Source organism: Electrona antarctica (assembly GCF_951216825.1).
Source record: "Electrona antarctica genome assembly, chromosome: 2".
In the NCBI taxonomy this organism is placed as follows: Eukaryota; Metazoa; Chordata; class Actinopteri; order Myctophiformes; family Myctophidae; genus Electrona; species Electrona antarctica.
Window position 1 is genome coordinate 40,258,556 of NC_136807.1, and position 22,500 is coordinate 40,281,055.

At 47.1% G+C, this 22,500-nt stretch overlaps 1 protein-coding gene across 4 annotated transcripts in view; it reads right to left on the reverse strand.

The window, feature by feature from the left end:
* The window catches only part of znf385a (zinc finger protein 385A), a 110,925-nt gene that overhangs the window by 13,387 nt on the left and 75,038 nt on the right, over positions 1–22,500 (reverse strand). For all 4 annotated transcript variants that reach the window (XM_079520009.1, XM_079520011.1, XM_079520010.1 and 1 more), the window contains 2 exons: positions 18,153–18,263; positions 6,049–6,214 (listed from right to left, as the gene is read on the reverse strand). In XM_079520009.1, the coding sequence (XP_079376135.1) occupies positions 6,049–6,214; positions 18,153–18,263 (277 nt within the window). The remainder of the gene's footprint in view (positions 1–6,048; positions 6,215–18,152; positions 18,264–22,500) is intronic.

The window sequence follows — 22,500 nt, forward strand, 5'->3', positions numbered from 1 at the left end:
AATTGACCTTGCGTGCGTGCGTGTGTGCATGCGCAGAGTTAAGCATAATATCAGGGTGGTTTAATGTGACCCTCCCATTAGAGTGGGAGTGTCAGGGAGGAGAAGGGGAAGGAGGGAGGGGAAGAGGAGTGTCAGGGAGGAGAAGGGGAAGGAGGGAGGGTAAGAGTCTCTGAAGCAAACAGCTGACCTCCCTCTCCTGATCTCATGGGCCAAACCCTCAGCTCCTCCACGCCAAATCCCCCAGAAGCCACAGGCCTTCCACTCTGGGGGGACCGCACACCACAGCCCTTTCTGTCCATCATCTCTCCACTCGCAGCCTCAACAGCCACTTGTCTCCCCAGTGTTTACGTTCGATTTGTTTTGTTATTTTTCCACTTCTTACAATCGTTGTAGGACAATTACAGCCAAATATGTTCAATGTGTGTGTGTCCCCCCTCGGCCTATTTCCCCTCCTCCCACGGCCCCCTTTCCAGGGACACCGATCACATGACATGACAATATACATACCGTACACAAAGAGAAAACCTAACATAAATATAGGAAGAACAAACCACAACTATCAGAATCTACATTCTGATAGTTGTGGTCCCCCCACCCACACACACACCTACACCTTTTTTTTTTGCTGCTTTCGCCTTTATTTTATATATTTTTTTTATAGAGGGACAGACAGTAGGCTGACAGGAAATGGGGAAGAGAGATGGGGGAGTGACATGCAGTAAAGGCCGTCGGGATCGGGAGTCGAACCCGCGGCACACTGCCAGACTTGGACTACCGGCCAAGGTGCCTGGACCGCTGAGCCACGGCCCAGGCCAAATACAATTCTAATTGCTGTATACAGCACATACACTTTTAAAGCAATATGTGCAGTATACATATTTGTCTGTCGCTCTATTTCGGCCCATAACTCTGAATCGCACCTCCCCCCTCCCCGTTTGTTGAAATCATTGTTGGCAGAAAGTGCTGCATATTTTCGCAGGATATGAAGTATGAAGCAGCCAGTAAATGATAAGGAAGTGGGAATGTATCAGTACTGGTCTGTGGATCACATCTCCATGTCCCGATGGAATATGAACTTGTGCCATAAGCCCATAAACCAAGTCAACAAACGTGACGTTCACACGATAGAAACAGAGCTGAGCATCAAGCTATCAACACTAAACGTTGCACCTTATTTTGGAGCTTCTAGTTATTCATAGGCGTACGATAGTGTGTCCGGCGTGTCCGCACAAAAAAAGCGACACCGTCATACATATGACAAACACCCATGGACATCTCTTGTGTTTGTGTGCTTCTCTGAGTCTGGACATCATGTTTGTGTGGCCATTATGTGCTTGTGTGTGTTTGTGTTCATGTGTGTTTGTTGTAGCCATAATTTGTGTTTGTGTGTGTGTGTTTGTGTTCATGTGTGTTTGTTGTGACCATAATTTGTGTTTGTGTCCGATACTCTGATTGTCTTCATGTGTGTGTGTGTGTGTGTGTGTGTGTGTGTGTGTGTGTGTGTGTGACTGTGTGTGACTGTGTGTGACTGTGTGTGTGTGTGTGTGTGTGCGTGAGCGCGTGTGTTTTCTTTTCGCGTTGCCTATACTAAGTCAGTGCTTTTATCAGCTCTACAGTCAGGCCCCCAGTGTATTTATGAGCCATGTTAAGCTCCCAGCCAAACCCCCAGCGTCCAGACGCCAGGCTCCCAGCTGGGGCCCACACAATGCAGCTGGCTGCTCCCACAGCCCTGGCCATGGCTGTGGAGCACACTGGAGGAGTGCACTGTGGTGGGACACATGGAGCACACTGGAGCAGTGCACTGTGGTGGGACACATGCACGCAAATTAAACCTTTTATGTGCATACGGTACACACACACTGTATGTAGCTATATAAACACATTGTATACTGTACACACACTTAGGCCGGGAGCCAGGTCCACTCCTCTGGATGAGTTTTGCTACGTTTTTTGATTTCCTGTTATCTTATACCTTGGGCCATCACGAGTGCACAACGACCACCCTCAACTCTGCCCTGTTTGGTCTCAGGGGCCAACAAATTAACAACCCCCCCTATTGGGAAAAGCTTCTCGCGGAATTATGTAATTGTACATATTTAAGGTAATGCACAAATGGTCAGAAAACTCAAATTAACTCTCCCCCCCCCCCCCCGCACCACACACGCACTGTACATAAACAGACGTACAGTACGCAATCGCACACAGCGCGTATAATGTATATACACAAGCAAACAAGAAAGGATTCAAACCAGGAAGCAAGAAGGTTCCAGGGTCACGAGAAAGCTGCTTGGATGGAAAAAGGCATTCTTTCACATGTTGCTGGTTTCAGATTTAGACCATGGCAGGCTTATGTTGGCTCCTCTCTGCTCTTGGACTTCTCTGTGGAGCTGGCCTCACATCCCCCATGAGGGAGGGAGACGTACGGAGTGGCCTCACATCCCCCATGAGGGAGGGAGACGTACGGACTGGCCTCACATCCCCCATGAGGGAGAGAGACGTACAGACTGGCCTCACATCCCCATGAGGGAGGGAGACGTACGGACTGGCCTCACATCCCCCATGAGGGAGGGAGACGTACGGACTGGCCTCACATCCCCCATGAGGGAGGGAGACGTACGGACTGGCCTCACATCCCCCATGAGGGAGGGAGACGTACGGACTGGCCTCACATCCCCCATGAGGGAGGGAGACGTACGGACTGGCCTCACATCCCCATGAGGGAGGGAGACGTACGGACTGACCTCACATCCCCCATGAGGGAGGGAGACGTACGGAGCTGGCCTCACATCCCCCATGAGGGAGGGAGACGTACGGACTGGCCTCACATCCCCCATGAGGGAGACGTACGGACTGGCCTCACATCCCCCATGAGGGAGGGAGACGTACGGACTGGCCTCACATCCCCCATGAGGGAGGGAGACGTACGGAGCTGGCCTCACATCCCCCATGAGGGAGGGAGACGTACGGACTGGCCTCACATCCCCCATGAGGGAGGGAGACGTACGGAGCTGGCCTCACATCCCCCATGAGGGAGGGAGACGTACGGACTGGCCTCACATCCCCCATGAGGGAGGGAGACGTACGGACTGGCCTCACATCCCCCATGAGGGAGGGAGACGTACGGACTGGCCTCACATCCCCCATGAGCGAGGGAGACGTACGGAGCTGGCCTCACATCCCCCATGAGGGAGGGAGACGTACGGAGCTGGCCTCACATCCCCATGAGGGAGGGAGACGTACGGAGCTGGCCTCACATCCCCATGAGGGAGGGAGACGTACGGACTGGCCTCACATCCCCCATGAGGGAGGGAGACGTACGGACTGGCCTCACATCCCCCATGAGGGAGGGAGACGTACGGACTGGCCTTTTACAACCATGGGGTCGGCCCGAGAAAGCCACCAAAGACGGCAAGGGCGTCATTTAGGGCTTGAACAGGAGACACACACACATTGAAATGCCAAGGTTTGTTTTTTTAGCTTTGACGCTGTCCCAATATGTTGGCCTTTTTTTGTCTTTTGAGTTTTATCTTTTGTTAAGTTGCATGGATTTGCCTTTGTTACTTCATGCCTTGTGGCTTTCCTGACATCAAGGTTGACATGTCTGCTGAACAGAAACCGTTGACAACAGTGAATGTCAACAAAACGTAGTTGGTTGGTTGATTCATTCATTCATTCATTTATTCATTCCCTTCAGTGACTGAACCGGGGACAGACTGGTGGCACTGAGGGAATGGAAAGTTCCGGGCATGGAAAAGAGGACAAAAACACAGGTCTCCAAGTAATAGTTGAGAGAGAGAGAGAGCGAGAGAGAGAGAGAGAGAGGAGAGAGAGAGAGAGGGGGGGGGGGGGGGGGTGTAGGTAGAGGGAGAAGAATCATAATCATGACAAACAATAAGATAACCTGTAATTTGAGTTCATCTGGCCTTAAACTGAGCTGCCTACAGTAAATCAATTTTTTGCAGCCCAATCCACAAGTTGCTTCCATAACTTTGTTTTAACTTTGTGACAAATGGCATTATCATTCCCAAGAACTTGCATCACTATAGGCACAGACGCACGCACGCGCGTGCGCGCACACACACTGGGGATCGGGGGACGCCTCGTGAAGATGCCAATAAAACGACCACGGGTCACGTTTCAAAGCCACCTAGTCTAAACGTGGTTAGGGCTAAACGTGGTGAAGGCTATAAATGTGGTGAAGGGCTGAACAATGGTGATGGGCTAAAACCAGGGCTCCATTGTTTGGAGTGAACAAAGCATTGCTGTGGTTTGGATGCAGTCATTTCTGGAGGTATCTTGATGCCTATACTTAAGTCAACCTGTCAGTCATGGCAGGAAGCACATCTGGCGTTTGGTTTTCACATCGGCCAATTTATTCTTCTACGTGTTACGTAGTTCCTTTGGCGGACGTGCGTTAAATGTTTACCTCTTTCTGAACTGAAAGCAGACGAAGAAAACCCTCGCGCTCGATTTAGGCTCATATAATATTCCATCACAGTTTCAGTCTCTGCAGTATTAGAATTATGAGAGTATGGCATTTTGAGTAAGCTGAGGAGTTTTACACTCTTTTCACTTAAGATGAAACAGAATCAATCATTTGAGTCACTTGAAGGATTAATGCATCTATTTTATATAGTTTTTGTTTCTATTTTGAAATTATTCAGAAATCTTTGGCTATGATTTGGAACATCTAAGCCTCAATGACAGAATCCAGAGGTTTATTGTCAACCTGTTTCCAACCTCAACTTCCAGCTGATGCTCACCTGTTTTCACTTAAAAATAAATGCCAACAACTACTAACGTATGCTAGTAGATTTACAACTTAAAACAGGCTGATCCCAAGGTTAGGTCAAACTTTCATACAAGACTACCTACCTATTTAAAATGTTAACGGCATGGGTTCGGGACTACTGACTTTGAATGAACATACCAGATTTACATGGGACTTGGCCATTTAATTTCATTCCACAATAGATATTTATATGATTAACAGAGCGGAGGCTCTTACTCAGCCATGTGTGAATTATTAGAGGAATTGTTTCATTTTTCTCCAAATATCTCTCCAACAATTATTTGCATGTGCGTGTGTGTCCACAGTCCACACACAGCTGTAACCAGTGATGTAGTCTACCGTTATACACTGTATAGTATGCCGTGCCGGAGTTTTGGATAAAAAGAACATGCTAATTTCATCCATTGACCACACGCAAGCGTATAGTCCATACATGCGCATGTCTCGCAGGGAATAGTTATGGTATACCGTCTGGCTGTAACAGTCTCTGAGCTGTGTAGTTCTCTGCTGGCTGTAAGCAACATATAGAGGTGGACCAGTTGTTAATGCAGCACTCAACTTGTACTGGTGGAAAACAGAAGACCTCCAGTAGTAGTAGTAGGTTAACCTCACGTCACCAGACTTTCCACCTCGGAGGAAAGACTGGTATTCCTTCTAAACCGAGTTGTGATCCGGTTTAGAAAAGAAAAAAAGAAAAGAAAAAAAGCCTGTAGAAGACCTAGATTCTAGGTCTTCTACAAGTATGCCCTGTCTACTGAGTGAAGTTCAGTTCCAAGACGGTGGATTTTAATTTGGCTCCAAAACGAGTCTGTATTGGAATTATTCGTTATGTCACCAATGGGTGACGTCACTGTTATGTTTTTTACAGTCTGTGGTAAATACACCGAAATTCGTCAGACTTTGAAGAGTCTCTTCCCTGACTGTGTTGATGGCGGATGTATCCTCTGTGGTCACTGTGAGGCACACCGACCTCGCTCTGCGTCTAATTAGTTTGACTCAGGACAGGTGGGACTGCTTAAATCTCATTAAATCAGATTATGACTGTGGGTTATATCTTCATATTGGGTAATTATTTCCCAAACTCTTGTTATCCAGCTCCTTTCTAGCTGTTCAAGTGACATCCCGCGATCCTGTGGGCAATTATTATTTCCTCGACACACCCATGGCAATCAATAACAGAACTGCACAGGATTACTTATCCACTCTCGTCTATCCCAGCTTGTGGTCTTATAGGGAGTTTATGCTGATTGTCTCACCTGGTTTGCTGGGGTCGCTGTCGATGGCGGCACCGGGGGGAGACGGGGAGGAGGTGGGGGGTACAGTCGCAGGCTTGTCGCCCTCCTGGGGGCGAGTCTTAGAGGTCTCGATGCCCTTCACTCTCCTGGCGTGTCGGTTGCCTTTGTAGTGCGCTTCTGCCTGACTCTGGGAGGAGACACAGACCAAAGAGAGTAAGTGAAATGCCCATCAACATATGGATCAAACATTGCATGCTGTTTTTGACTCAGTGGCAAGACTTGGGGGGCGGCAGTGGCTCAGGAGGTAGAGCTGCCATCCTTTGAATCCGAAGGTTCCAGTTCGATTCCCGGCTCCTCCTGACTATGTGTGTCTCCTGACTATGTGTGTGACTACTTAAGTGTCCTTCAGCAAGACACTGAACCCCTCTGCTCCCGATGAGCAGGTTGGTGCCTTGCATGGTTTCCTCGTTGTATGAATGGGTGAATGTGAAGTACATTGTAAAGTAAAGCGCTATATAAATGCAGTTAATTTACCATTTACTTGTACAAACACACACACACACACACACACACACGCCTGCATGCCGTTGCCGGCACGTTATTTAATATACAGTACACTAGAGACCTGAGGGCACCGAATGCAGGCAGGCTTACAGGTGATAGATAGCTGCGTTGCAACACCATACAATGATGCACTCCAGTTTGGTAATGGAAACACCACCACGGGACAATAAAACCTTTGGCCACTGACTCGATTTTCTAAGAATCCTACGGTCATGTGTCCTGTGGCGATGAATGACCAGGCCACTGAGGTTGTGGACTGCAGCAATACACATTTCTTGACGCTGTAATGGAGCTGACCTTTGGGCCTCGGGTGTATGCTGTATGAGGAAATAAGCCCATCCATCAGCGCATGTACTGTACGTTTTATTACAAACAAGTTTTCACCACTTATACGTAAACCCTATACTTAGTTGAACGGATCCCCAAGGGCTCTGTCTGTACGATAGGCCCTTTCCACTCGCAAATATGCAATCTATGGCATTATGAGCTTTTTTTTGCCAAAGTTTTGTCCCAGAATGGGGACGTTATAGGGTTTGTGTTATGAAGACCTTCATGAAAATGTTTTAATTCTTGTTTGTTTCATCAGTCGTCACATTTCACCCTTGCCAGCTGGTACGGGTCACCTGCCCTCAAAAACAAGAACTAATTGCAGGGTGTCTTCAAGGTGTGTAGCAAAATTGCAGACATAACCTTCAGCGGTCTTTCTCACACGTACAATGTCAGGCCCATTCAATCCTGTCTAATGAGCCTGTCTGGCTGCAGAATCTGCCAATAGACAGGACCCATAGACTTGAGAATGAATTTGTCCCTGCTGCCTTTTAAATAATTCAACGTGATTGTATTGAAATTATTGAGTATTGGTCCATTCATGACCGTCTGTCTGATTATTATGTGTCCTATTGCTCCTCCTCGGGGATCATGAAGATAATTAGTGATAACCTTGGAACTTGAAGCCGCCTCTGTCATCTTAGATCTCAGTGAACTATCACCTACTGGGGTAAGTACTGTACTGTACACGATTCATACTCCTATTTTAGAGCCGAATAAAAGTCGGTTCGGCTCTGTAGAGCCTACAATGTGACGTCATTTGAGGTTCGGGGGGGCGGGTATCGTCCTAAAGTCGGCTCTTCAGTGCTACTGACAATTTCTGACGAGCCGAAATCATTTCGGCACTACAGCGGTAAAATAGGAGTATGAATCGGCCCTTAGTCAGTTAGGTTAAAATTAAACGGTCCCTGACATTATCTCTTCAAATGGGGTCCACGCCTCCGCGGGCTAATTAGTGTCAATTTGGGGGTCCTTGACATGAAAAGGTTTGGGAACCACGTAGCCGACTAAAATGTTTTTTGTTGACAGTGCCTTGATAGCGTTGTAATGGCTGATCTTACACCTGGTTGATGGTGTTGTAATGGCTGATCTTACACCTGGTTGATGGTGTTGTAATGGCTGATCTTACACCTGGTTGATGGTGTTGTAATGGCTGATCTTACACCTGGTTGATGGCGTTGTAATGGCTGATCTTACACCTGGTTGATGGTGTTGTAATGGCTGATCTTACACCTGGTTGATGGCGTTGTAATGGCTGATCTTACACCTGGTTGATGGTGTTGTAATGGCTGATCTTACATCTGGTTGATGGTGTTGTAATGGCTGATCTTACACCTGGTTGATGGTGTTGTAATGGCTGATCTTACATCTGGTTGAGGGTGTTGTAATGGCTGATCTTACACCTGGTTGATGGTGTTGTAATGGCTGATCTTACACTTGGTTGATGGTGTTGTAATGGCTGATCTTACACCTGGTTGATGGTGTTGTAATGGCTGATCTTACACTTGGTTGATGGTGTTGTAATGGCTGATCTTACACCTGGTTGATGGTGTTGTAATGGCTGATCTTACACCTGGTTGATGGTGTTGCAATGGCTGATCTTACACATGGTTGATGGTGTTGTAATGGCTGATCTTACACCTGGTTGATGGTGTTGTAATGGCTGATCTTACACTTGGTTGATGGTGTTGTAATGGCTGATCTTACACCTGGTTGATGGTGTTGTAATGGCTGATCTTACACCTGGTTGATGGTGTTGCAATGGCTGATCTTACACATGGTTGATGGTGTTGTAATGGCTGATCTTACACCTGGTTGATGGTGTTGTAATGGCTGATCTTACACCTGGTTGATGGTGTTGTAATGGCTGATCTTACACTTGGTTGATGGTGTTGTAATGGCTGATCTTACACTTGGTTGATGGCGTTGTAATGGCTGATCTTACACCTGGTTGATGGTGTTGTAATGGCTGATCTTACACTTGGTTGATGGCGTTGTAATGGCTGATCTTACACCTGGTTGATGGTGTTGTAATGGCTGATCTTACACCTGGTTGATGGTGTTGTAATGGCTGATCTTACATTTGGTTGATGGTGTTGTAATGGCTGATCTTACACCTGGTTGATGGTGTTGTAATGGCTGATCTTACACCTGGTTGATGGCGTTGTAATGGCTGATCTTACACTTGGTTGCATGCTGAAAATAGCCCATTATAGATCTGCTATTTTCAGAGCAACCAAACATAAAGTGACTTCACTAGTCCCTCCCTAAGATTTTTATCTAGTTTTTATTTTTTGGCAAAATTGTTTTAGTAATCATATAGCTTTCGTCAGTGAAGGTAGTCAACGAACATTTTTCGTCATAGTTTTGTCGATGAAATCAACACTGACACACACACACATGCACACACTCCGACAAATGTTGACGGGGATATTCTGAGTGGAGTTGAACTTGGGGTCAGAGGGATGCCAAACTGTCTGCCTATATAGGCCCCTAAAGCACCCCCACCCGTCCCATCCCTCACACACACACACACACACACACACACACACACACACACACACACACACACACACACACACACACACACACACACTCACTCACAGTATATAAATGTACTCTATGTACTATGCAGGAATGCGTGCATGCAAGCATGCACACACACACACACACACACTGTACAGTAGGCTGTGCAACATCAATGGCTTGTTGGCATGCATGGGCTCTCTTACGATACAAATGTCTGTGAACGGGCCCAGCTGCCGGGAGAGAGAGGGTCAGATGGCCCTTGGACAAAACCCAGACTTAATTGCTTGCTTATGGAGTGACCGGACTCTAAATATACACGCTACTGGGCAGCAGACGACGGCGGTATCTGTAACATATCAAGGATGAGGTAGCAGAGAGATGAAGGTATAGCCTTTGTGGGCTGGAGGGTTTTCGGGCAGTAAAATGCAAAATGCATTCCAGTGGAGAAAACACAATGTGTGCAGATCCATTACAGACAGTGAGACTAGTGAGAGTAAGCCCCTGTTGAAAAAGTAGCTCCTTGCTAATGTGTTTACTCTGGAGGTAAACAACAGAGGTGAGTCATCCATCATCCGGACCACGGGGGCATCGCGCTTGTCTCCGACTGTGTGTGTGTGTGTGTGTGTGTGTGTGTGTGTGTGTGTGTGTGTGTGTGTGTGTGTGTGTGTGTGTGTGTGTGTGTGTGTGTGTGTGTGTGTGTGTGTGTGTGTGTGTGTGTGTGTGTGTGTGTGTGTGTGTGTGTGTGTGTGTGTGTGTGGTAGGGAGGTCATTCGTGTGACTGGGACAGAATGGTGGATGAGATGGGAAATTGGTGAAGCAAACTGCAGGTCGCCGATGGGCGATGGTCTAGCTATAGCTCATCATCTGGGTCACCGTGAAAATACATATTTTATTTCCTATTTTTGTGGGGACATCAAAACAGATTTGTATTCATTAAAAATGCCACGTTTAACGCATGCTGAGCTGACCCAATCCCTGGCCCTGACCCTAAATCTTACTCACCGCTAGAATGTCTAATCTACCCCAACCTGAAACATGTCGTAATCGTAAAACTAACTATTTTTTTTTCTCGACCATAAAAAAATATGACCCTTTTAAACTCACGGGGACCAGAACTATATAAATAACCAGAACAGAATTGCGGCTTTTACTATCCTCACAGGGACCGTTTTTTTTTTGGTCCCCACAAAGATAAATGCACTGGCTGCACAGTGCACACCCTTCACTGAAACGCACGCTTAAAACCCAAGTGCAGCACTTAAAAGTGGATCAGGTAGCAGCTTGGAAACAGCCTGGCTAATAACAGCCGTCTGTCCGCTCTGGTCTGCTCTGGTCTGCCAGCCATGTGTGCATGTGTGGGGCTCACGTGCACGTGGCCAAGTCAAAAAACACTTGCATCTAGTCTAGTGGACGGACAACGACGAAGATGATGATGATGATGATGATGATGATCATTAAGTGGTGGGCTTGTGCCACATTGCTTTGGACTCCGCCGCAGGTGGTCCAGGACAGCCGCTGACAGCTGGCCATACAGTAGGTGCTGAAAGGCCTGCCAGACGCAGAGTGGCACTGGGGGCATCATCACACCACCCAGGGGGGCTAAGGCCTGGGGATAAAATGGCTGGACGTTTTTGCCATTTGAAAATAGCAGCTCTACAAGCTTGAGCTTGTATGATTGTATGATTGTATGATGATGTTTTGTAATAATAATCGGGTGAGGGAGAAAATGGTATGTTCAAACTAAACTTAAATTGTTGAAACCTGCTACCAATAAATCTACAAAGTAACTAGTAACTAAAGTTTTCAAATAAATGTAGTGGAGTAAAAGTTACAATATTTGCCTCTCTGGGATGTAGTGGAGTAGAAGAAAAAGTACTGGAAATCGGAAATACTCAAGTAAAGTACAAATACCTCAGAATTGTACTTAAGTACAGTACTTGAGTAAATGTACTTAGTGCGTAATGGGGGGGGGGGGGGGGGGGGGATCTAACATGAGTATTACATGTGCTCGGAGCCCATGCCTGGGATGACATGCTGGAAGCTGACGTGCGCTCCATGGCACGCTGAGAACATAGGCCAAGTATAGCAGCGGCTGCCCCCCCGCAGCGTTTAAGCCAGGGTGCACGGGGCATATATAATTAGTGATGACACACTCGAGGTCTGGATAAAACGTACGGCTTGCCCCTCCGACTACTGCAGGTCTTAACCCATTTTGACCGAGGACGCGTCTCCGGCGTCTGTCTGTGTCGCCTTAGCTTTTAACCACTATTTGAAACTTTAGCTGTTGGAAAAATAGCAGATGTACAAGCTCATAGCGCGGCACCGAGTGCCGCGCTACAAGCTTGTAGATCTGCAATTTTTTCTGCGGGTCCCTGGAACAACATATTTTGAGTTGGGGGGTCGGCGGACACATTTTTGGGGTCCTTGACATTAGAAAAATGTTTTTTTTTCTTCAGAAAAAACAGAAGACAGACCAGAATCTGGTCTTAAAGGGATAAGGCGCGGATCCAAGTGGAGGATGGGGTGGGGGTGGGGGTGGGGGTGCCGGTGGGGATCTGGAAGGTGAACTGCGCGGCCACGGAGGCTTTGAAAAATACCCTCTACTGTCTGTCAAGCCTGGGGGGAATCAGCAGCCAAGCTGTCATGCAGGTGGACTGGAGCGCAGGCTCTTCTAGGTCCCTGCAGGGATGTATGACCTCAGTGTTACTCACCTGGGGGGGCTGATACAACACATCACTTCGTGATGTATTGTATCAGCTATTTCCAGCAATGAATATGTCAGTAATTTCTTTGTATTTTTCAGTTATCCCTGACTGTGGCGTTTTAATTGAGGCAAACAGATTTTTTTTTGTATTAATATATTCCAATGTTCAATTCCAAAAACACAATTAAATTGTTAATCACAAGTATTAGTGATGGTGTGACGATGAATGGTCAACTTAAATGTGTAACGGTGACAGTCCTGGTCTGGAGGTTCTAGGTCCCTGGGGTGTATGACCTCAATAGGCTTTACAGACAGGCAAGAAACACAATACTGAAAGTTGACAATAACTGGAATGATTAGAAAAGCAGAAGAAATTAAAAATAAATGCCAGGTATAGGATTATACACCGCTGCCTGACCGACCGGGGAGGAGACTCGTGCTTTCACTGCCATCAGTCTCTCTCTCTCTCTACTGTACCTACTAATATGCAATCAAAATCAAGCAATAAAGTGAAAAACTAACTCCATGCAGGTATAGAGAAGCTGTGCCATATCCCCCTGCCTGCGTGCGTGACGCTCGCTCCGAGGAGCAGCCGCACAGCTGCAGTGCAACACAGCTGCAGCTTCCAGATGAGACCCCGGGGAGGAAGATGAGAGGGGAGGGGAGGGGAGAGGGACATGGGGAGAAAGTGAAAGAGAGAGAGAGAGAGAGTGACAGAGTAGGGACTATGGAGACAGTGGGAGAAATAGGAGAAGAGAAGGGGAGGATGACAGTGAGATGTGGACAGAAAAAAGAGCAAGGAGAGTGTGTGTGTGTGTGTGTGTGTGCGTGTGTGTGTATATGCACTCGGCGTTGCAGCAGCAGGAGCAGCAGCAGCACTGACGTGGGCCAATGCAGCGAGATGGAGCCTATGATGTCACTAATGCAGCACGCCACCAAGGTTATTCTACACAGTCTCCCCCTGCGCACTTCCCCCCCGCCATTGGATGCAGAGACACAAGGGCGGTGTGTGTGTGTGTGTGTGTGTGTGTGTGTGTTTGTGTGCGCGTGCATGTGCGTGTGTGTGTTCCTATTATCTGACTGCACTGGCAGCGTTTATGTCCTTTGTACAAGGCTCTTGTACTTCTGTTTATGTGGACATACATAAATATTTCACGTTTGTGTGTGTGTGTGTGTGTGTGGGGGGGGGGGGGGGGGGGGGTGCACTCATCTGACATCCTACCCCCCCCCCCCCCCCTCTCTCTTTTTCACTCCTTCCCAAGATGCAGTGGGGCTTGTCAGAGCCAGGGTCTAATCCTTGCCCTTGACGAATGCATCTTATAATAAGCAGTGGCAGCCAATTTGAGGCTTTTCACACTGTAAATAATGCGGTGCGCGGGAGAGAGAGAGAGAGATAGGGACAGATGAGAGAGAGAGAGATAGGGACAGAGGAGAGAGAGAGAGATAGGGACAGAGGAGAGAGAGATAGGGACAGAGGAGAGAGAGAGAGAGAGGGACAGAGGAGAGAGAGAGAGAGAGAGGGACAGAGGAGGGAGAGAGGAGAGAGGAGGGAGAGAGAGAAACAAATAAATTGGACAGAATGCATAAAGGCACAATGAGGCGTGAAATGACTGGAGGGATGGCTGGGTCTTTTGAGCAGAGATATACATCGATCATGATCTGGCCTGGAACAGTGTTGATTTTGACAGGACATTTTGATGTTTCAGTCATAGTTTTTTGTATAAAAAATTCATTTAGTTTTAGTCTAGTCTAGTGTTGGCGGAAAAACGAGGTTAGGCTTAGAACGTAATCCAGTGTATTTTCAGCCATGAAAGATTCATCCTGAGACCTGAGTTGACGTTATGCAAAGCAGGACAGTCATTTCTGTGTCTTCCTCCAACCCAGCAGTTTACTGGGAGAGTGCAGAGACATTTCTGATCTGCTGCAGTCTGTGTGTGCGTGCGTGCGTGCGTGCGTGCGTGCGTGCGCAACATCAAACCAGCGGATTGGGGTTGCATGTCTAATTGGGCAGACAAATCCGACAGAGCAAAAAAAGAAATTATATTCATGCGTGCGCGCGTGCGTGTATATGTGTGTTCGCGTGCATGCAGGTTGTCTTTTTGTGACAGTGCAAGTGACAGTGACAGCAGAAAGGAGGTACATTACTGAATGCCGGCGAACATCCCCCACTGCGTGGTTGTGTGTGTGTGTGTGTGTGTGTGTGTGTGTGTGTGTGTGTGTGTGTGTGTGTGTGTGTGTGTGTGTGTGTGTGTGTGTGTGTGTGTGTGTGTGTGTGTGTGTGTGTGTGTGTGTGTGTGTGTGTGTGTGTGTGTGTGTGTGTGTGTGTGTGTGTGTTCGTTCTGACTGTCAGGAGCAGCATACAGGCTGGAAGCAGGTGGCACATCCAACATTTATTTGCATGTGCCGCACGTGCCAACCACCACACACACACACACACACACACACACACCTACACACAGTGGTCTGTGTGCCAGCAGGTGATAGATGTAGAGTGTTAGGTGGCGGATCAGAAATCCCTCTAAGGTTAATTTCCAAGCCGGACAGCTGCCTGGGTTAAGAGGGATGAGGTAAAGTGCTCCGTCCGTAATTGGCTGGCATTCAATGTAATCAGCATGTTTACTGTGGGTTGCATCCTAGAACTCATCTTCTCCCTGCCCACTTTACCAGTCTGGGGTGCAGGCTTAGAGTGGAGGAGAGAGTATCCCAATTCAAAATGTGTCTAGTTCACAGGATTAGAAGTAATGTAGCACCCAACTATTTCTGTGACTACTTTTCAAAGGTTAGTGATTCTCACAGGCACGACACCAGAGGTAGCCCTAGATTTTAAACCATGCCTTTTTTTACAGAAATATTGGAAAAACATCTTTCCAATACTCTGCTGCAGTTCAGTGGAATGACTTGCATTCCATTATTGCGCGTCATGTCTCACACCAAAAATAGCAGATCTACAAGCTCACAAAGCCTCACAGAGCTCGTCAATCTGCTATTTATGGTGCGCACCACAATGTATTTAGTCTTTATGTACTGGGCTATACACTGTTCTTCATATTCTCCCTTATGCTTTTATCGTCGTATACATTTTATCTCGCATGTTTATTTATATATTAAGCTAAATGCAATGTCAAAAAGTGTTCTGGATTGTATTCGAGGCTCTGAACACCTAAGTCCCTTCCTGGCGGCTGCCTCCAGACCAACCGTGTTCTTTGAGCAATGGCTCTAACTTAGAAAACCAGCCTGGAGTACAGTATGCTGAAATATTATATGCAACACCATAACATTGTCCAACCGGTATCATTACTTAGCAGGCCTCTGTTTGATAGCTAGGTATCCCAAAATATTTAATAGTATAAACATCCCTGGCCAAATGTTTCCTGTGGCATCTGAAGAGAGCTGTGCAGCGTGTCACGTAGACTGATGATTACAGCCTGTCGCTCCCCAGACCACATGGAGGCCTTGATTGTAGGCCTACTGTGTGTGTGTAATGTGTGTATATATATATATAGCACGGGGTCCACTCCCTGCTGCTGGGCGGACGCCTGCCTCGCATCTGTAGTCTGTCGACCGCAGAATATGGACCTTTCACGGCCAAATTATACACTGTGCGGTGTGTGCTAGAATTACTATTTTACGTTGATATTCTGTTTATCCCCATTGATGTCGGCTTAACCCATTAAGATCTGAGGCCGATTCTATGCATGCCTTCTAAAACAGGATTTCTCAAACTTTCTTTTATCCCAGGGATCCTCGGAAGAAAAGAATTGTGTTAAAAACACTTTCAAGAGTTTTCAAAAATAGCAGATTTACAAGCTCTCAGCGCAGCACGAATGGACACGCTTGTACATCTGCTATTTTTGAAAACCACTCTTAATCTAAAACACTGTTCTAAATCCTGTTAGTTTTCTTAAATGTATTATGAATAGGTTAAAGCAGTGGTTCTCAAACTTCTTTTCAAGTCCATTTGGAACCTCCTCAGGGTCCATTACTCACAACAACACATCATACAAAGCAACGTGTGCTTGCAGATCAGCTATTTTTGGTGCATGACAACAGGGTATTAACCGTGTATAATTTAAGCACGAGGGAGAAAATCTGAGGGAGCAAATTTGCAACACGGCACAAAATACTTCCATATGATTTCTGTTTTTCTTTCATACATCATTAATAATGTGCGATTAAAGTCCCATTAAGAACGTGTGGAGATATGAACTCTGGTATGTGGACGTTGGACAAGCAGACCAATCTGTTGCTGTTGAAAATGGATGGGGTCAAATGATATAAAAGCAGGACGAGGACAAACCCGTTGCCGTTAATAAGTCTGCGGAGATTTGCACTTCACGGTATTCTTCTATCTAATTAACTTTCCATATACACTCCCAAGATCTTAATCAAAGTGGGTTTTCTTTCAGCACGGCTGGGCGAGAGAACATTCCCTTTGAAAGTGTGCTGTAAAATCCCATTTCACGCTCTCAGCCTCGCCAGTGGCACTCGAGTCCCTGCTGTTGCTGCAATGCTTTTTTTATTGCGTCGACAAACTCTTCACTTTTCTCCCACTCTCCAAATATGCCAAATTCCAGTGGTGTACATTTACTCAAGTACAATTGTGAGGACTTTTTACTTTAATGGAGTATTTCAAATTGTCTTTTACTTCTACTCCATTACAACTCAGACTGAGTTACTTTTACTCCACTACAATTATTTGAAAGCTTTAGTTACTTATACTTCGTAGATTGTGATTATTATTACAAAACATACATTAACCATTTAAAGGAGCATTCAGTGATTTGGGTGATTTGGAAAACCACCCAGTCCGCCCCGGTAAAAAAATGTGCACATGCACACGCTCTACAGTGGGGGGAAGTGCAACAGCATGTGCACCAAGGCCCGCCCACACATGATTGGAGGAAGGCCCCTCTCATCCTGATTGGATGAAGGCTTTGCCAACCGCCACCAAAACTGAAACTAGGGTTTTTTGACCCCAGGGGCTCACTGGGGACAGCGAGGAACTCCTTATATGGTCAGCACACTCTATAGTAGGGAGGATTATCCAAATAAAAAGAAAAAATAAGTGATATTTGAATGAAGCGAAATCACTGAATATACCTTTAAGCCCTACTTATACACATTTTGGGCATTTGAAAATAGCATCGCAACGCTTGTAGATCTGCATTTTCAAAAGATTTTGACTTTTACTTGTAACGGAGGATGTCTACATTGCAATATCGATACTTCTACTTGAGTACTTTTTCCAAGCGCTGCTAAATCCCAAAGGGGGTCGCAGCTGCCAAAATGCAGCCTAAACAAATGCACCAGACATGTCCGCAGTGTCAATACCCTCGTCCGGAAAGAGTACACAACAGCAGACAGGCTAGGGGTCCCCCCCCCCTCCTAAACACATTCCTATGGGATATACTGTAAGTGCTGTGTGTGTGTGTGTGTGTGTGTGTGTGTGTGTGTGTGTGTGTGTGTGTGTGTGTGTGTGTGTGTGTGTGTGTGTGTGTGTGTGTGTGTGTGTGTGTGTGTGTGCATACTGTACAGCAGAGAGCCACAGTAACAGCTGAATAGATGGTGGGAGTGATGAAAAGAGACACATGGATGGATGGATAGCAGGCTCAGTTAGCAAAATGTTTATTTGTGCAGTAATCCAGTGGTTTTCAACCCTTTTCATATCGAGGCCCATTATTTGTTCTGCATTTGAGCCACGGACCACCATATTTGATGGCATTTTACCCTCTCTGACCCAAAACTAAAGAATATTTTGTTTGTCGTTGGATGTTGGTACTATAGGATGGATAACAGGCAGATGTTGTTCAAAGTAACAATTCTTCTGCATTCTCTAATCGTGTAGACTTCTTGTAAATGGACCCATTTTACGCCCTCAAGAGTTAAAGATCTATAAGGGTCCATTTGGTTACCAACTCTCCATCATTTAGCTGGGGACCACCTGGAACCCTCTCCAGGACCACCACTGGTTGAAAACCAAGGCAGTAATCCATTACTTTACCTCCGAGTTGAAGCGGATCTGGCAGACGTTGCAGGAGATGACCGGTCGCTTGGTTTTGATCAGCGGGACGCCGAAGGTGTGGTTGATCACCGCCTTCTGCACGGGGTCCATCTGACACAATGAGAGAGAGAGAGAGACAGGGTCACAGGGTGTACAGTAAGGTGTGGTTGATCACCGCCTTCTGCACGGGGTCCATCTGACACAATGAGAGAGAGAGAGAGACAGGGTCACAGGGTGTACAGTAAGGTGTGGTTGATCACCGCCTTCTGCACGGGGTCCATCTGACACAATGAGAGAGAGAGAGACAGGGTTACAGTACGGCAGGGGTTCCCAAACTTTCATGTCAAGGACCCCTAAATCGACCTGCAGACCCTCATTTGAAAAGATATGCCAGGGACCCCCGTAAGAGAAGATTTCTGGTACGGCATTGGCAGTAATTCTCAACCATTCTCATTTCAAGCACCCCCAGTTGGACCTGCATTAGGCTACAGACCCCCATTTAATGGCATTTTTACCTCTGGGACCCCAATTTATATAGTAAAATCAATGTTAATTTAACTCTGAGAGAGTGTACACTCTCTGAGTTACAGTCCCATAAGGGTCCATTTGGTTCCTAACTATCATTTAATAATAATAATAATGCATTTTATTTATAAAGCGCTTTACATTCTTACGAATCTCAAAGTGCTACAGAGATTAAAAGCATGGCAAAAATAAAAAAATAAAAGAAGCGTAAGCAACATCATTAGCAGTAAAAACAAGTTCAGGGAAAAGCTTTCTTAAAAAGGTGGGTCTTAAGTCCATTCTTAAAGAGTCAGTGGACTGTGGTGCTCTCAGGTGTGTAGGGAGAGAGTTCCACAGACAAGGGGCTGTGGTGCTCTCAGGTGTGTAGGGAGAGAGTTCCACAGACAAGGGGCTGTGGTGCTCTCAGGTGTGTAGGGAGAGAGTTCCACAGACAAGGGGCTGTGGTGCTCTCAGGTGTGTAGGGAGAGAGTTCCACAGACAAGGGGCTGTGGTGCTCTCAGGTGTGTAGGGAGAGAGTTCCACAGACAAGGGGCTGTGGTGCTCTCAGGTGTGTAGGGAGAGAGTTCCACAGACAAGGGGCTGTGTGGCAGAAGGCCCGGTCGCCCATGGTGCGGAGGTTGGTGTGGGGGACAGGGAGAAGATGGGTGTTGGAGGAGCGGTTTAGGTGGGGACCCCCTGTAACTCCGTCAAGGAACTTTGGGAACCACCGCAGTACGGTATGTGTTGGAACTTAGAAATGATTCATATTGTACAGCCAGTGTTGAACTCCCACAGTCCCAGTGCGAGGAGCAAGTGGGCCGTTCCATCACATTGATGAAGGGAGGTGAGAAGATAACATGATCGTGTTCTCAAAGGTGGGAGCCCCCTGCCCCCTGCATCACAGTCATTTTAACCACTTTATCCAGTGAAGTGAGGTGGTGCACACTGCTGTGATGGTGCACCAACACACAGCGAGCACAAACACTGTGATGGTGCACCAACACACAGTGAGCACACTGCTGTGATGGTGCACCAACACACACAGTGAGCACACTGCTGTGATGGTGCACCAACACACAGCGAGCACAAACACTGTGATGGTGCACCAACACACAGCGAGCACAAACACTGTGATGGTGCACCAACACACAGTGAGCACACTGCTGTGATGGTGCACCAACACACAGTGAGCACACTGCTGTGATGGTGCACCAACACACAGTGAGCACACTGCTGTGATGGTGCACCAACACACAGTGAGCACACTGCTGTGATGGTGCACCAACACACAGTGAGCACACTGCTGTGATGGTGCACCAACACACAGCGAGCACACTCGGCACACTGCTGTGATGGTGCACCATCACAGTGTGTGTGTTGGTGCACCATCACACACACTGTGATGGTGCACCAACACACACACTGTGATGGTGCACCAACACACACACACTGTGATGGTGCACCAACACACACACTGTGATGGTGCACCAACACACAGCAGGTGCTTTTATGTCTAAAGGACCCTCCATCGTGTCCCTGATATCAGCACGATGACAGTAACAGAATGTGAACATTCTGTGAAACGAATAGAACCGGTTATAGAACAGTTATTTTTGTTGAGAGAGATTTGGAGTAGAGTAGGGGGAGATCAGACCTGTATGGGGGTGTGTGTGTGTGTGGGGGGGGGGGCGTCTGTATGGGTGTGTGTGTGTGTGTGTGTGGGGGGGGGGGGGGGGGGGGCTGAGGGTCTGTTCGTCAGCCAGTCGCCAACAGTGTTTATAGCATGTTGCTATAACGGGGATGACAGGCATTGCATACTATCCTATTAAACACACACTCGTGACGTGACCCCGACCAGATCGTTACAATAGGTTTGCGTTTGCCCCCGTGCTAATTGTTTCAGCTGGGATGTCCATCACTGGGGGGGGGGGGGGGGGGGGGGGGGGATGTTAAGCACGTCGTATAAATTTAACTGGCTAGCATTAGTGGCTCACCAGTGTGTCAGTGGCTAAACCTCTCCATTTAAACACTGTCCCAGACACACAGACCCAGGAAATCCAGCCCAGCCTCGCTGCCCACTCTCCAGTCTGAAGCCAGAATATATCTGGCGATCATGGTTAATTGAGATTATTTAGAGTCCATGGCTGGCGTGGGTTTTCACCACAGACAATTGTCTGGTGCTCTTGTCTTGTGTGCACAAGATTTGGAGGCCGGCTTAACCGGGCCCAAATTAAAGTTAACATGACACCAACAGGAACTTCCTGAGCCAAGGGCACGGCTCTGATATTTTGATTGTTTGTCTTCTGTACTCTCACTTATGGAAGGAATTGAAACTCAGGGCCAATTCCGCTAATGTCCTCTGTAGTCAACAGGCAATAACAGAGCATTCCAGAAAGCGTTCCATTTCTGTTTTCACCACGACCCAGACAGAGCATAAATGAGACAATTTGGCTCGTTGTCACAAATTTTAATTTGCCTAATCACCTAGCTTTTCCACGTGCACTCTCAGAGAAATAGCCTCGTCTAACAGAGCGGAGCAGCTTGAGATCTCTGGCCCCCAAGGGGGGAGAGACGGGAGAGGGCTGAAATGAATATATGTTCTCAACAAAGTCAAACAAAAACAATTTAAAAATCTGCACAGAGCTCGTTACTCGGCAACCCCAAGGAAACAGGGTAAACAACAGAGAAGGCGGGAGCTAGGAATCGAGGGCAGGAGACTGAGACGAGGGGGGAAAAAAAGTCAGCCCCAGTGGCAGGACAATGTAGACACACACCATCTGGAGGAGAGAGCGAGGAAGAGGAAGAGAGAGAGAGAGAGAGAGGGTGAGAGAGGGCAGGAGGAAGGTCTGGGCCGGACATCCTCACATCCTCACATCTCACATTTTTATCTCTTGACTCTCCTCCTGCGCTCTCCAACTCCTGCTGCTCTGCAGAATCTGAGTGTGGGTTGAACTCCTGGAGTGTAAAGAAATGGGTGCTGCTGCACTCCGACTGAGTTAAACTAACTACACTCAGGATATTTGCAGTGTGTGCTCCGTCCTTCTCTCTTCCCCTCACCTCATTATAGAGCTGGCTCCATTTGCTCTCGCTATAGGAACGGATATTAAAGTGACACAATGCTGGTGGTGGAGGATAACTATCTAATAAAGTCTGGAATAGCCCTTGTGACTGGCCCAGCACCACATAACGATGTCACTCAACAAGGAGAACAATGTTCATTAATTAGGCTAACTGTGTCTCGCTCTCGTCTTCAACCCTTGTTTCACAAGGCCATCCTTATTCTCATCCTATTACGTTCTGTTCTTTCTATGTCTGATCTAATTTATATCATATGGTCACGCCATGTGTCCACACGCAGTGTGTGTGTGTGTGTGTGTGTGTGTGTGTGTGTGTGTGTGTGTGTGTGTGTGTGTGTGTGTGTGTGTGTGTGTGTGTGTGTGTGTGTGTGTGTGTGTGTGTGTGTGTGTGTGTGTGTGTGTGTGTGTGTGTGTGTGTGTGTGTGTGTGTGTGTGTGTGTGTGTGTGTGGATCTGTCGAATGATGTGTCATCTTGTTGTCCCGGGCCCGCTGCTTTACACAGAGGATTACTTCAACCGAAAAAAAAAAACACACACACACCACCCAGTATTGTTATGACCACAACAAGGGTCTCCTAAATTCACAACAGTTGTGTCTCGGCTGTATGGCTGCCCAGACTTCAACACGTTTAGGGACCTGGCCTCCCTATTTTGGCCATATCATTATAGGTATGTATCGTCCCAAATCTTTCCAAAAATCACACCTGTGTGAAGTGAGTGGCGCCCTTACCATCGTACATCATCATACATCATCTCATTCCGGCCAAT